The sequence below is a fragment of the Rosa chinensis genome, chromosome 6 (genome assembly GCF_002994745.2).
Source record: "Rosa chinensis cultivar Old Blush chromosome 6, RchiOBHm-V2, whole genome shotgun sequence".
Classification (NCBI taxonomy): Eukaryota; Viridiplantae; Streptophyta; class Magnoliopsida; order Rosales; family Rosaceae; genus Rosa; species Rosa chinensis.
In genome coordinates, this window is record NC_037093.1 from 62667645 (window position 1) to 62683224 (window position 15580).

The window sequence follows — 15580 nt, forward strand, 5'->3', positions numbered from 1 at the left end:
CGGCAGGTTGTCTCCCGGTTATATATATTGAACCTCAGTTGTGATGGGCCTCAGTTGTGATGGGTCTTCATGTATATGAGGGAAGCCCAAGCTCACGTCATCTTTTTATTTTTTTATTTTTTAAATTCAAGACAGGTGTTTGGGAATTTGGGCGCGATGCAATTGCAACATCCCAATTCATGGGCCTTTCGATACAATCATATAGAAAGCTTCAAGGGCATCATATTCTAGGAGTCCAAACTATGTGATTGAATAAATCCTCCCTATCTATTGCAGGTCGAGGACTCCTCCTTCCTCTTCTTCAAACTCAAACTTCGATTCGTATCGTTCATATAAAAATCTCTGATTAACGATAGAACAAGACCCATTTTACATCATATCTAGGGTATTCCTTGGTTCGGGCTGAATAAGCAATGTCACTTGATCATTATTGGTTTTGCTCAGTTTGTACTATGTGAAAGAGGTGATTTTATTTTAAATTATTATTATAATTTATAACAAACAACTAAATCCGTGAGTCTAGCTTCGGTTGTGACTTGGATAAAATAGGATTATGCCTGCTAGACCCTTTGGGTGTCATATTTTAGCCGTGTTTACCGTATCTCTGGCCCCCAATGTTACTGGACTGAAGTATTTTGTTATGTTCCACCACTTTTATGCAGGAAGTAAAAGTGTTCTACATGAGCTCCGGATGCCCTTCCTCATCTTAGAATGTTTCAAAATTCTCTGCGAAATTGGAGGCTAATGCCATTAGAACAAATAATACTCGGCTCTTCCTTTAGCCTCCGACTACATAACTGTTTTATGGGCTGGGCTTTAGTTTGTCTAATCACCTGTGTAAGCCCATGTTTTGTATGGCCGAACTGCCTTATTTTATGTTTGGTTATGGAACTTCCATGAAAATGGCTCTTCGATTTGCAGTACTATATATATATATACACACACAGTACAATACTACTCGCAGGTCTGAATTAGATATTAGCTTAATTAGCTCAAACAAGCAGATTAGACTCCTACTAGCTACCTATCTCAGCACTCAGATTCTTTCATGATTAATCTCCACTCTGGTTTCGTACGTGTTGACTCTTCAAGAAATTAACATGTACGTCGGATTGAACAATTAGCTGCAAGAAGAAAAATTTGAGGTTTAAGATGGATGGATAATATATAGAAACGTGAATGTTTGGCAGGAACGCAGAAAATGAAGTTGAAATTGTGGATGGATCGAATCGATGATATTATCCAACATGCCTGCCCTACTGCTTCGCCCACCTCCCAACATAGATGGCTCTCCTTGTCCAGCACCCACTGCGTCTATCAACCTCTCTCTGGATCGATCTGACTCTTCCAATGGAAAACAATTAATCGAAATGTGTTCATGTGAAGTCAATGACAGATATAAAGAGATCGACCGGCCACGTATTGATCACACAAGGTGCAAGCTAAAATCGATCAATCATTATCATGAATACTATTAGCCATGCACATTTATGATCGTGTACGTACTTGTTCAGTTCTGCCTTATCATGTTGGGAGGAAGAGCATCTTCTTCATGTCAACTCCATTCAGCTTTGGACTCTGAGGGAAAATATCAGTAAATTAAAGAAAAAGATTTAAACAAAGAAAATATGTTTCTAGTAGACTTTGCTAGTGGAGTGGACCTTTCTTTAATTATCATTGTCTCCTTTTTTCTTTCCTTTCAGAAGTGAAAAACATCTGAATCTGGGAAAAATGAGTACTGGAGTAAAATCTTTTACCTTTCAATGTCTTCACGCGAAAGATATCGCCTTTTCGAAGGCATGAAATTTATTTTTTAGCAAAAAAGTTCCTTGTCAATTCCAATCCATAATTGAATTATTAATCCCCTGATTAAAGAAAGTTTCTTTTTCCATTTGTTCAATCAATTATGAATTATGCTATGCATTAGCATGCTTGCTGGCTTCTGATGATGATCGATGCAATGCGTAATAATGCGACTTGATAACTACTTTGATTTGATCATGCTCACATGGATCATAATGGAGTATTAGACCGAAGCTAGGAATATTAATTTTGGCTATAATCTAGTTCAAAAGAGTACATGAAGACATGCATAATGCAAAAATCTAAAGACTAGCTAATAATAGAAACGGATAGATTATCACCATCAAATAGCCAATTGGAACTTGGAATGGATCTAGTATGGTCGGTTCTGGTTGCAGATAAGGACTGGTTCATATTGCTCAACAGTGGACCTTGTGAACTACTTGGGTTAGAGAAAGATTCAGTTCTCATGCAGATTATGTAACTGGCCGCAAATTTTTACTCTTAATTTATTTCTAATCCTACTCTTTCCCAGATCATCCTCTCCTATTGCACATGTGAACTTTGTCGGCTTTTCAACACAAGGTTAGGGTCTCGATTAAGCTAGCTAGCCAATAAACTTCTCTTAATTTGGCTTTAGTACCGAATGATTAATTAAATCCGCAATCTATGGCTACCATGTTTTGCTAATGATCAGAGAAATTACTTGTTAGAGTAAAATTCACATCTTGATAAGGTCAGAAAGTCATGCATGTACTGCTGCTTGCTGACTCCTCCTCTTAAGCTGAAGAATATAGAACAAGCTAGGTCCGGATTCGTGGTTGAGATTAGTAGAATTAAAGGTAGCTTCTTAACTAATTAATTAAAAGTAGTTATGATACTATATGATAAAATTCATGTATGATTGGAATTGGATACAGCAGAAAACTTTGTGGATTCAGTGAATTAAGTCTATTCTTAATTCTTATGTTGGCTCAACTTGTTCATGCTTTCCTAGTAAACCTACTTCTCAGAAGAGTAGTCAGAGTCAGTCCTATTCCACTAGCCCAAGTAGCCATGTTCTTCACTGCTTAACATTGGAAGTTCTGCTGATTGAACAGTATGTATATATAATAATTAGAGCTCCCTCCAGGTCAAAGATTTAAGAAGATCTTAGTTGGGGCCTGCGTTATATATCAGAGATTATGAAATTCAAATCCTTCCGGGACTTCTAGGCTTTGACCTTTTGTATTTTGTGTTTGAATAGTTTACTCTTTTTAAGACTGGTTATAGCCAAACCATGAGAATGATAATGTTCATAGAATATGTGTTTCCGTTCTCTAGTTGAGTTTTGTTGAACTTGAGATATGAATTGAGATAGCTCATTACTAATTAGTTAATGTATTTGCGACTCTTATTTTGTATATATTTTTGTATTTCAAAAATGAAATTTAGTTAATGTATTTGCGACTCTTATTTTGTATATATTTTTGTATTTCAAAAATGAAATTCCAACACCAAACCTCATTTAACATTAATGAACTGGACTAATAAAACGGCTATAAAATATGAAAAATTAAAACGAGGGTTGTTGGATAATTTACTCATTGCTTTGACTTTGTAGCCTAACCTAGCACTAGACCAGTTTTTGGATTTCCTGTACTTTCTATGTGGAGATGGAATCTTATCAATAGTATATTCCATTACCATCATCGGTCATCCTTCATCCATCTTTCTCGCATCAGAACTTATTTACCATATGAGAAGTAATGGACAATGGATTCCTGGAAGATAAAATGAGTGACCCTCAGCTTTGAAGGAACTAAATTACCAACCATTCCCCTTCTCTTTAGTGAGATTTCTAAATATGGAGTGAAATAGTGAGTGACTTCATTTCTAGCATGAACTCGGTAAACCTTTGTATGAATGACTATGACGTGTTTATATTTTTATTTTGCGTAAAATACTGTCTTTTACTTCCCGTAAAATACTATCTTTTACTTCATTTTTTGCTCTGCAAAAGCCAAAAATGAAAAGGATCAAAGAAACGTCTGATTTTTTAAGATATTACAACAAAAAAGCAAACTTTTAATATCCAACAACTAGCAACATTCAGTTAGTTCAAGGGCACAAAAACTATATACTATCCATGTAAAAACATACCAAGCATCTTTATAATTCTGGTCCTAGCACTAGGCAATGATAAGAAATCAGTATTTATTTGAGACTGACTTGTGGGTCTCAACTCTCAAACCATGAACCATCCAATTGGTGGGTCAGCAATTTAGGGTGCTATAATACAACTTACTTTTTGGACCAATATACAGCATGCTGATTGACCAGGGGGTAGTGTTCAGTAATTTGAAGACCCCATTGAATCTAAAACAGTGGAAGTAATTTATACCAAGAGCAAGAGTACTAATGCTTATTGAAATTTGTATAAATTAAGCTCCCAAAAGTGGCTTTTCTGGATGGTGCTTGTTGCAAAAGTACTGCAAAATTAGTATGTGGCTTTGGCTGCTTTGGAAAAAGGAAGTAATTTTCTTAAAAAATGAAGAAGAAAACAAGAGAATGATATATTTCTTTTATCACCGTTAACATTGTGCAATTGTTAGTAGATTTTTGGAATAGTCGCAGCATTAAAATTTCAAAAATATGAATCGCTAGATTAATTTGTAATAATATATGGCAAGCACAACACATATAGTGAATAGACCAACGACTCCCGTACTCAAGTACTCTACAAAGTACTACAGAACATTACCCTAGAAGAAATGTATCTTCTGCAACCATAGAATCAAGACTAAAACATAAGTAGATCTGCTTCATTACAGAGGAGGAATTGCTCGCTCATCAGAATATTCCGTATACAACAGCTGTCCCGTCCGTTAAAGAATCTCTGTTGGTATACAACAGTTTTAACCGTTAAACTGTTTGAGGAGTTATAATAATACCTTAACCAGAGAGTCAGAGATTACCAGAAAATTATATATATATAGATTGAATATATACACAGGCACACCAGACAAAACCCAGAAAACAAGAAGAAAGTTAGAGAGCAGAGAAAAAAAAAGTGTGACACTGATAATAATAATTTTAAGACAAGCTCAGATATATTATAAATATGATATTAGTTTCTTCCACAGGGTTACATTGGTACTACAAATCCCCACAACCACCACCGTGAGATGAAAATTCCTCAAACTTTGATATAAGATATACATTTCCAAACCCAGATAGCAATAGAATCATGGTATCCATCTGGGTTTTTGAATTTGTTCTCTGGTCAGAGTCAATTTTTGAATTCGCAAAGAGAAAATCTGAAAAAAGAAACAGAGAAGCAAGTAAAGCAGCTTCATCTTGTTCTTGAGCTATTTTCTCACAAAAAGGGTAGTAGATCAATCATGAAAAGCCTTCCTAAGCGCTGAGCATGGACGTTAGCGACTGAAAAACTTCTTCCTCGCAAGGAATGGTAAGGCCCATGTCGTGATCGAACCCGAACTCCTCCTCGGCTTGGTGAAGCAGGCTCTGGAACTCAGGTCGGGTCAGGAAAGAGATGGGTACTATGTACCTGCTTCTGTTTTCCCCAACATAAACCACAAAATGTCCCTTTGGCACGTCCAAAGGGTGCCCCTGTTCGTCATACTGCTGCTTCTTCCCCAAGCTGGAGCACCTCTTCAAAATCTGCTTCAGCACTGCAGTTTGCGTAAGCCGGTTGGCTTTTCTGATCGCCATTCCTCTCTAAGATTTGTGGGTGGGTTGAGAACTAAAAGCTATAGAGAAATGAAGAGGCTGTGAAGTGAAAAATGAGGAGGTTAATTCTGTGGGAGGATTGAGGGGGGTTTGATGAGGTATATAAGGAGGGTGAGGAACAGAGTCATGTGGGGTTGTGGGGACAAAACGACAGGCGTAGGGTGTGTTTTGAGGTCTGAAACAAGTGAGAGGAGGAGCCACAGCCTTGGGGTTTACATCCGCTTGTTCCACTCATAAAAGACAACTTGGTCCCTCTCTCTGCACTTCGTCATGTTTCAAACCCTAAATTTTTTTATTCTCAAAAAAAAAAAAAAAAATACCTTAAATTTTTTTTTTTCATCAATTTTCAAGTAAGGGCTTTTGGTCTTCATGGTTATTGTACACTATGAACCTTGGATATTGAGAAACATCCCACCACTTTCCTACTATGCTTACGTAGTACTTTAGCTTCCTCCATTCAAATTTTCCCCAACAGGGTATAAAGGATTTAGTGAAATTTTTCAAGAAAATTGGTTGCAGTGGAATTTCCTGTCCATTGTTTACAAGAAATGAATGTAATATTTTTTTCGGTTTAGCCAACATTGTAAAGGCTTTGTTTTCATTCATGAGATCTTTTTGGCGGTACATATCACGTACAAGGATAAGTTATGTGTATATTTTTCCTTCAATTTCAACTACAAACACACATATTTTTTTTGTTCTTATGTTATATCCGATCAGTGAGATTTTACACTTATCTTATATGAAATCTGACACTAAACATATGGAAATAACTATAATATTTATTTTCAAAGGTAAAAAAAAAATAAAAATAAAAAACTAAGTTGGACGATAAGGTAATTAACCCAATTTCTGACTTTGTGACTGGCAGTTTAATTTTTGACTATAAAAGAGGGCTGAATTTAATTTTGACTGCCTGCTCTATATTGCAATGACTTTTGGCAGTTTACTACTTTACTAGCTAGGAGGCTATTGTCTAGCAACAGCTTTTTTCATATGCACTGTTGAACAACTTGAACTCAACTCAACTGGTCTGTTTGGAGCTCTTCAAAAAAAAAAAAAAACTGGTCTGCTTGGAGTACTATAAAAATTGGAGTAGAAAGGTAAGATGCAGATTTTGGTTTGTCTCCTCTTTTTGGGTTGTTTGACACATTCTTCCATCTCTTTGTTTCATAATTGAGGCGTTTTTATTCTCAAAAAAAAATAATTGAGGCGTTTTTGGCTTTGGAATCCCCCAAAACCAGAAGAAGACTAGACTAGACTACTTATAGCTTTACTTTTTCCACATTTCGCAATAAGAAAATCCTCAACATCTTTATATATAATCCATCCACATTATATATCCGGACTATTGATTTAGGGAAAGTGCTTAATTAGCTGCTAAATTGTAGTTGTGTTAGATACCGAACATTTTTGTATGCACTAGTAGTGCAAGTGATACTGAACCTATTATGTGATATCAGTTTTGATATTTATAGTCAACATTTTTTTAATAACAAAAAAATACATTTGATATTATCTAGTCGTATATTTATACTGGTGCAAGTGCATATCGGTGTTTTGAATGTCTTCTCGTTATATATTTTACTGTCTTAATTTGGCGGTCAATAAACAGTAAAATTAGTAACTACGTAAAATTAGACATTTGCAAGGTATTAAAACTCAATATTAATAAAGATGCAGTCGATGTAAAAATACAAAACTATGAAAAATTATTAACTAAACTCTGCATTATAATTATACTACTTTTTCGCATATGCACATGGCATTATCATCCTATGTAAAAATCACATGCGCCCACTTTTCCCCCGTGACATTACTTACCGGCTATTCCAACAAATTCAATATTTTGAACAATGATATTGAGGTTGGGCCAGGGGTAAGCTTAATAAACATAGCTACCCACTCCTTAAAATTATCTTATAGAAACATAGACCAGATATGTAGTCTTAGAGCTACGTACCGAGCTAGCTAGAAATGTGGTAATTGTTCCGGATCGGAGTAGTTTCGTTGGTAAGCATCCGGTGTTTTTAGCTAACAGAATTAATAGGATCGAAAAGGACGGTGTCTTTTTCTTTAAGATATCTCATGGATATTAGTTGCTGGATCTATTAATTCTTCCTTGGAAATGATATATGCATGTGTTGAAGTGGTCCTTGTGCTGGTACGAACTCGTTGCAGCTGTACGTACAGAGTGATCGAATAGGGAGGAGCATAGTCTTAATCACAAATAAATTCAAAAATTGAATGAAAGCCCCGGCCACCACCGCTAGCCTGGCATGGCTCTATCTATTATATACGAGCCCCCCATGTTCTGAGGCCAAGAAAACAAACGCTGTCGAGTGTGGACGTGCTTCTTCTTCTAAATATTTATCTCTACCAGAAGTCCAGATCGAACAACATCAATGCCCTATTTTCGCTTCTTCGTTCATTCACACCTACATTAATTCATTAATGCACGCTCGGGAAACATACGGCGCGCTCTGTCCGGCAAACACGATCGACCTCTCGGAACATACATGCATATTGGTTCGAGTTCGACCATGGAGCGGCATCGCGTGCGGCCGTGCGGGTGAACATGTATGGCCATAATAGTCGAATTATGATGTTCTTATGTTACCCTGTACTTAACACACAACACGCAGTTGATTGGATTTGCTTTTGGATTTTGAGCCATATATATTTTGCTACAAACCGCCTTCATATTATCTGTCGAAGACTAGAAAGACTCCAAAGTTTAGGCAGCTTAGCTGGTCCTTTTGGTGTTGATCCATCTGAATCAAGATGCTAACATTGCCGTGTTAGGGCCGGGAGAAGCTAGCTCAAGCTGGCCGGTGAGAAAATAAATTCAAGGCTATGGAGTATTGGTCAGTACAGCTTTATTTAACTGGGGCCAAATGATTACAGCTAGTCTTCAAAAGACTGTAAGGTACGGGGTACACCCATGTTCTACGATTCAAAATAAAGCTAAGGTTTACTGTTCTTAGCTTCTTCCTCTTCGAATTTGACCCGACTTCTGCACATGGCTTTGCCCCCATGAATTCAAATTCAGGACCTCTTTTTCTGTAATGGCAGCACTGCACGCTTTCGACCTCTTTGAGTAAACTGGTACAGACATAACCCCAAGTACGTAAAGATCAAATTTATGTACGTAAGAGTTAGTGGAGATCATGAGAAATGAGATGGTGGTCGGTGCAGTGGAGTATGCCTCTTATGGGTGTGATAGAAAAAGTTTGAGAAAATCGAGCATAATCAAGCTTTTGCTGTTTTGCTCTCTTTTTACAAATTTGTTGAGGCATTTCATTCAATACATGGTTTCTCTCTTTGTATAACGTGAGCTTCATCCAGAGCATAGTGTGTGTCAACAAGCTAGAAAGTTGGGCATAGGCATGCCGTAGGCACACGTGCTATAACGTTCTCTTAGTTGAGACGTTTTCTTAAAGACTTTATCATTTTTTCTTGAATATTTTGTCAATCATTAAATAACTTGGCTTAAAATATCCAATCATCATATTTGCCTTAACTTTATCTTAGCTGTGACATTTCATTAAATACATAAGCTTTAGAGCTAATTACTGATTACTACCCTATGGTTTAGATCAAAAATTAATTCAGTCTCTAAACTTCTAATTTCATCAAAAATACCCATGTATTTTTAATTTTAATCTAATAGGTCCAAGCATTAATCTTCCCTCAAGTGAGTCCGTTAACTTGCTGCCGTGATTCATGTGGGGCCATTTTTTGTTGGATTATTTGTTGAAAAACATTTTATATGATAGATTTCTAAAAGTGAGACTCACTCCTAAGCTGACTATACATGCTACCTCAACACGACATCATAAAATATAGGCCCTATATAAGCCACGACATCAAGTTAGCGAACTCACTTAACAGAAGACTAACTGATTGGACTTATTAGGTCAAAATTAAGAATGTAGAGATATTTTTGATGAAATTAGAAATTCAGGAACCGAATTAATTTTGAACCTAAACTACAGGGTTTTAATAAGTCTTTAGCCCTAAGCTTTATTTCCGTCTTAGAGAAAAAGTATCATTTCACTAACACATTCCTCATTTCCTTTGAAAGTAAAATTCTGTATCATTGCTTAATGGAAGACAAAAGCAGTAACTAGCTAGGGTTCATATACCCATTAATTGACCCCATGGCAGCTCCGCCATCCTAACTGCAACTTTAATTGAGGGCCTTGCCTAAGATGACCTATGAATCTATATATGGTCAAGAACTTCGTTGATGCAGATTGAATGGAAAACGATCTATCACAAAAAGTGAGTTATTATGCTCCAGACTAGTCCCAAGAAAATTGACTTTCAATCGGTGCCAGTAGCTTGCCATCTATTTCCCTTGAACACGAATAATCACACATAACTGAAAATAAAAAGAATAATCACACATCAATTAGCATCTACAAAAGTCATAACAACCCTAAACTTCAAAACGGACCCATCACAGCTAAGCTCGGAAGGTCGAGAAGCAAAGGACGACCATTGATGTACCTGAACCATATGAAGGCGCACATGTACTGTATTTCTCATGGGGGGAAATTCTCCGGAGCTCAAATCAGTCTGAAACATAAGCGACCCACCACAACAACAGGGACAACATTGTTCTATTTTCAGGGGGTCCAAGCCAGGTTGGAGAATTATTTGGAGGCTCAATATATGGGAGCAATGAAATATAATGAAGAACCTTATTTTTTTAGGGAGCATGATTATGAAGTTGGGCAAAGTTTCATGGCCTAGCTAGGTAGATTTCAATGGGGACTACCCGTTTAAGTTGGGGTTTAAATAGATGTGTCAACCACTTTTTGATTGAGGCAGGAAAGAAACAAAGGAAAAAGGAAAATATTTAAACGCTTTTACAGTGGGATAATAGCTTCGGGTACACCAATAATGTACAAAATGGGAGTTTGTGATATGGTTTCTAGATCTGAAAACTGCGTAGGTAATGTTATCAACATGAACATGTGATAGGATTAACATGTTTTTGGAAAAATATGCTACTTTTGTATCTTTGTTTCTCTTGTAATATAACAAATATTTCCAGTGTTCAATAATATCTCACGGTGGGAATATATAATGTCTACTCACCTTGCACCAGAGTAATTCTGAGGACTTTTCAGTGAAACAATAGCCATCCAATATTTGTTCATGTTGATGAAATTTTATATTAACTTGGGCAAATAAAAGTGAAACAAGTAATTAAGCAACCGCCTTGTTTTCTAATTCCGAGTCCATAAAGAAATTCAATTTGGTCTAATCCGTTTTGGAAGAATATTAAGGGCGTGTTTTTGGAAAGATTTAATCTTTTGGGCCCTTCATTGATTCCTTTAAGAGCCCAAAATCCCTACCATTTCTTTCATTCCTTTCAAGTCATCCTGTTCATATAATCTCATAATCAGACCCCAAAAAAAAAAAACATGTAAAAAAATTGGATGACCAAAAATTACAAGCATCAGCAGATACAATGCGGTTACCGGAATGAAAAACAGAGACCCTTGTGCTGGATCGGTTAAAATTTGCCTAGTGACTAAGCTTTTCCCTGCTAGACCTCAATGACCTTAACCGAAGAGAATGCTCTGCAACTCATCATATACATCTAAGTAGATAAAACAGCTTGGTGCTGCGATGACTCTTCTGTTTGCAAGCTCTCGTAGTAGTTCACTAGAACCTTCCATCCTCCGGGACACATAAAACCATCAGGAGGGTTTTCGCCGGTCTTTGCATAAGTCCGCATCTGAAACACCAAGTGAGGTGTGAAACTATAGTAACAGGAAATGCGTAACCAATATGGTCGATTACTTATCAACCTATAGCAATTTCAATGAAGCAGGATACACTACTGACATTGAATTGAAATTCAGTTCCTACCTTGGTCCCAGAGATGAAGAGGAAATCTTTTGCACGTGAAGGATCAAAAAATGCCATCTTCTTCTCCACAGTGTCATAAGCAGCCACCTGCCATTTATAAGTAAATCAAAGATTAATCAGCATGCAGAGCGGAGGATATTACAGTATCTGATATCAATTGTTGATTCCAGCAACCACTACTAAAAGTACTAAGTCATATTGGAAAAGATACAACAGTCTCAAGGGTCAAATCTACTTAACATGTAACTAAGTCTTGCAAGACAAACAACCAAAGTAAGAATTCATCAAATGTGAGTAAGTAGAACTGTAGAAGTCTGATGTAACGCAATCATAGAAATTGCAGCAGAGATTAGAAATTGTGACAATTTCACCTACCCTGAATGGCAAAATATTGAGCTTCTCAAGGCCAGGTGCCATGCTCAACACCTTTTTCCCATGATCAGGGTCATACAAGTCTCTCTTCTCTGTTGGGTGTCCCATACCAGCAGGATCACGCCCCACAATGTAAAAATTTGCGCCTGCATTTATCCGTGCTTTTGCATGCCATTGTACCTCAGTTGGACCTGCATAGTGCATAGGTGATGGGAATATGCCCACAATGGTAGTTTCAGGGTCGAGAACTCCATCCTCTAGTACCTGAGCAGAAGCAAAACATTTAGTAACAAACACCCAAGTTGGAGTTTGGACATCTACAGCTGCAATGATTTCAACAAAAATATGGTTACTTGAGAGCAGAGGTGAAACAACGTAAACAGATACTTTGTAGGGTACAGAAAAAAGACAGTTATATTCTATACTGATAGCTTGGCAGGTCATTTTGCTATTATAGCTTGGTCACCTTAGATCAAACTCACAAGTTATTAAATGACATATATGTCACTGACCTTGCTATGCTGCTCCATCCGAACATCCAAGGGCACATCATCCGGCTTTGTGAAACCTCCTAAAGGATGAAGCAATAGAATTGGATTCTTGTAACCCATTTCCAAGAGTCGCCGGCGTGTATCATTCATCAACAGAGCATGACCATTATGTACAGGATTTCTCAACTGAAACGCAAAAACTGCGTCCGCCTGGCGCTTATCAAATTCGTTTCGGAGTTGTTGAGGAGAGAGTCTGTAGTTATCGAGCCCATCATTGTATTTGATACGCTCTAGTACTTCTAAATCTCCGCCAATAAGCCAGTTTCCAGCTGGAGTGATGGCCTCTTCAACGTACGGCAATCCTGGTGCAGTTGACCCCCAAGTCCTCGCAATCCTTTCTTCTTTGTTATGCTTGTATATCTCAATGCTGCCACAAATAAGAAAAGCTCAAAGGTGAAGAAAATAATAAAGCTGATGAGCTTTTACGCCAAATGAAAATCTGGTTCCCATGAACGTGTAGAGTTTAGTCTTTAGAAGTACAGATACACAGTCAACCAAAGATTCAACACAGACTAGCATGAGCATTGCACATTATGTGCGAGTCATGAAGTCGACAATCCGAAACTGAACATGATTAGTTCTGTTGCATAATATAAAATACAAGTAGAATTTCCACTGCGCTAATACATGTTATGAAATAAAATAAACCAGTTGACTTTCTATATAAAATCAGAATCCAAGTCTATATCTTCCATTCTGCTAAACTAACAGTAACTGTGACAGTAATGAGTGATTACAAAATCATCTTTAAAAAATAAAAAGCATATAATAAATTTAATCCAAACACTATAAATTTCCATGTGCAGGTTTTCAGAAGTAGCACTGGGATTTCATTCGAATCAAGTGTAATATAGGAATCAAACATTTCAAACAGTGATTAAACTACATTATCGAGTTTTTATCATTGACTGACCTCCTTAATATCCCAATCAAATCTCCATTAGGTCCAACCAACCCCACATTCGGCGACGTCCCGATTCTCTCCTTGGTCTCGTCGTCAATGGCCAACACAATGGGAAGCGACATGTTGACCACAGACCCGTCCTTGACTCTCAACGAATTGAAGTGCAAGCTCTGCAAGTACTGGTCCTCCCTCATGAACCCTCTTAAAGGGCTAGCCCATCCCTCGCTGATCACATGCACCCACTCCAGATCAATCTTGGTCAGGCTCAACTTCGGCAGCGACTCGGCCTCGAGGGCCTTGCTCCCGCGCTCGCTTTCCGGCACCACGAGATCGACCAAGGACCCGCCGTCCGGCTCGATCAGCGAGCTCTTGATGGTGGATCGAGCCGGCTCATGCATTGTTGTGGGTTTCTGTTTATACACGAGGCACAATAATGCGTCAGAATGGTAAATGGGTTTGGTGGTTCTTAACCTGGGGAGGGTTGGTCTTTTGATTGCGGTGATGTTGAGGTGGGAGGTGGTAACGTGAAGCTTAATAGTCAGAGACATGGTTTTGGGGAGTTGGGTTTTTGCTGGAAGTGGGTTCGGGAGATCCGGTTAATCTGGGAAACTCTAGTGTGGCTTCTACATTTGGCGAACATCTTGGTTGGCTATGGTGGTGTCATGGGAGTGTGAACTGTGAAGCAACGACAGCCTAGTTTTTGTTTGGACCGAGAGAGACCACACGTTAAAGCTTAGCCTTCGAGTCTGTGATGCGAGCTTGCTGCGTTATGGCCGGTGGTTCACAAGTGGTCCGGGGATTTAATATGGGCCTGGAGTTGAAAAAGCAAGGGTGACTGACAGTGAAATGAAGCCCAACCATCCACACAGGGATCAGAAAAGCTTTTGACTTCATATTGGTCACTTTCTACTTGATTCTCTTACTGTTCCAGTGTAGTTTGTGCAAACGAATTGAGACCGCATTGTTGTACATGTTCATTCTATTCATGTTCTGATTAGTTTTGTAGATAGTCGTGATTCCTTGGTCTTGTAGTGGCAATTGGTGGTGGTGGGGGTGCGGAATGACGATGATTAATCAAAGGAAGAATGTATGATTAGAAAAAAAGGAAGAAGGTACACCATTGTCATACAAGTTGTAAATGTCTCTAGAAATTTCAAATTTGATGGATCTGATTAATTTTTTTGTTTTGTTCACTTCATGTCCAAACAACGCGTAATTAGTCTCATCGCAAAATCGCTAGAAAAAATACATCATATTACGAACAACTATCTCCACATGATCATCATTATTGTAGAAACTAAAGTATAAGGATTCAAAATCTATCATAGATTTAATGACAATCATCACTATAGATTAAAACTCTACTGTTGATGATCAGTTGAACGTTTAGAAAATAAAATAATGTTCACTATTAAAAAGGCTGCTCACCTAATAGATAAATTTTAAGGTATTGTGAACGTATATGACAGTTAAAAACAAAATACACTGTTTTAAATTGTTATAATTTTCAGCTTTTAAATTTAATAAATGTGGTTGAAATGCATTTGTCTCCCATAGTCCCTTTAAACCCTCCCTTAAGTGAGCAAGACTGCCAATATTAATGGTTCAATAAATCAGGTCACATAACTACGTATTTATCTATACTATTATTAAGAGAAGAGAGATTGCTCTCCAAAACATAAGGTGGCGTTCGGTAACGTTTTCAAGTCATCTTTTTCATTTTATAAAATGAAAATAGCTTGAAAATGCGTTCGTTGTTCTGTTTTCAAAAATGTAGAAAATAATTTTTGAAAATAATTTTTTATTTTACTCGTAAAACAGGAAAACGACAAATAGACGTTTTCACCTTTTCATTCTCATATTTTAGAAAACACGGAGATATATTTTCCAAAACAAAGAAAAAAAAGAATGTGCTCTCTTCTTCCATATTCTCAAGTCGCTATCTTCTGCTCAGGTCTCTCTCTCATCTCTAGTCGCAATATTCTCTCGTTTTTGAAAATTGTTTTGGAATAAGCTACCGGACACATTTTCGGATCTCAAAAATCTAATCATGTTTTCTTGTTTTTATTTTCAAAATCAGTTTTTGAAAAATCATTTTTAAAAACATTACAGGACAAGCCCTAATTGTTTTACCAATTTAACTACAAAGTATATAACCACAATACCTTAAGGCTTGAATTTTTAACAAACTCATAACCGCACAAATTGTGCTAGAGAGTGACATCCAAAATCCTAACGACCTCGTCCGATGGTGATCAACGACTTATGGGCATTGGTCTTATTGCTGTTGTGTTGTTGCCATACAGAAATTGTGCTATTGCTCCTAGTC

General features: G+C 37.3%; 2 protein-coding genes across 2 annotated transcripts; both read right to left on the reverse strand.

Annotated features, from left to right (window-relative positions):
- Positions 1-4870: 4870 nt before the first annotated feature.
- On the reverse strand, positions 4871-5624 carry LOC112173647 (auxin-responsive protein SAUR50). The gene has a single exon (XM_024311332.2). It carries the CDS (start codon positions 5515-5517, stop codon positions 5200-5202), a length of 318 nt encoding a protein of 105 aa, XP_024167100.1. The 5' UTR covers positions 5518-5624; the 3' UTR covers positions 4871-5199.
- A 5264-nt stretch (positions 5625-10888) lies between these two features.
- Positions 10889-14006, reverse strand: LOC112169422 (ATP sulfurylase 2). The gene is made up of 5 exons (XM_024306449.2): positions 13261-14006; positions 12309-12714; positions 11800-12060; positions 11425-11511; positions 10889-11290 (listed from the first exon to the last, which is right to left on the reverse strand). The coding sequence occupies exons 1-5, from the start codon at positions 13797-13799 to the stop codon at positions 11153-11155; spliced, it is 1431 nt and encodes a 476-aa protein (XP_024162217.1). The 5' UTR covers positions 13800-14006; the 3' UTR covers positions 10889-11152.
- Between the last annotated feature and the right edge of the window lie 1574 nt (positions 14007-15580).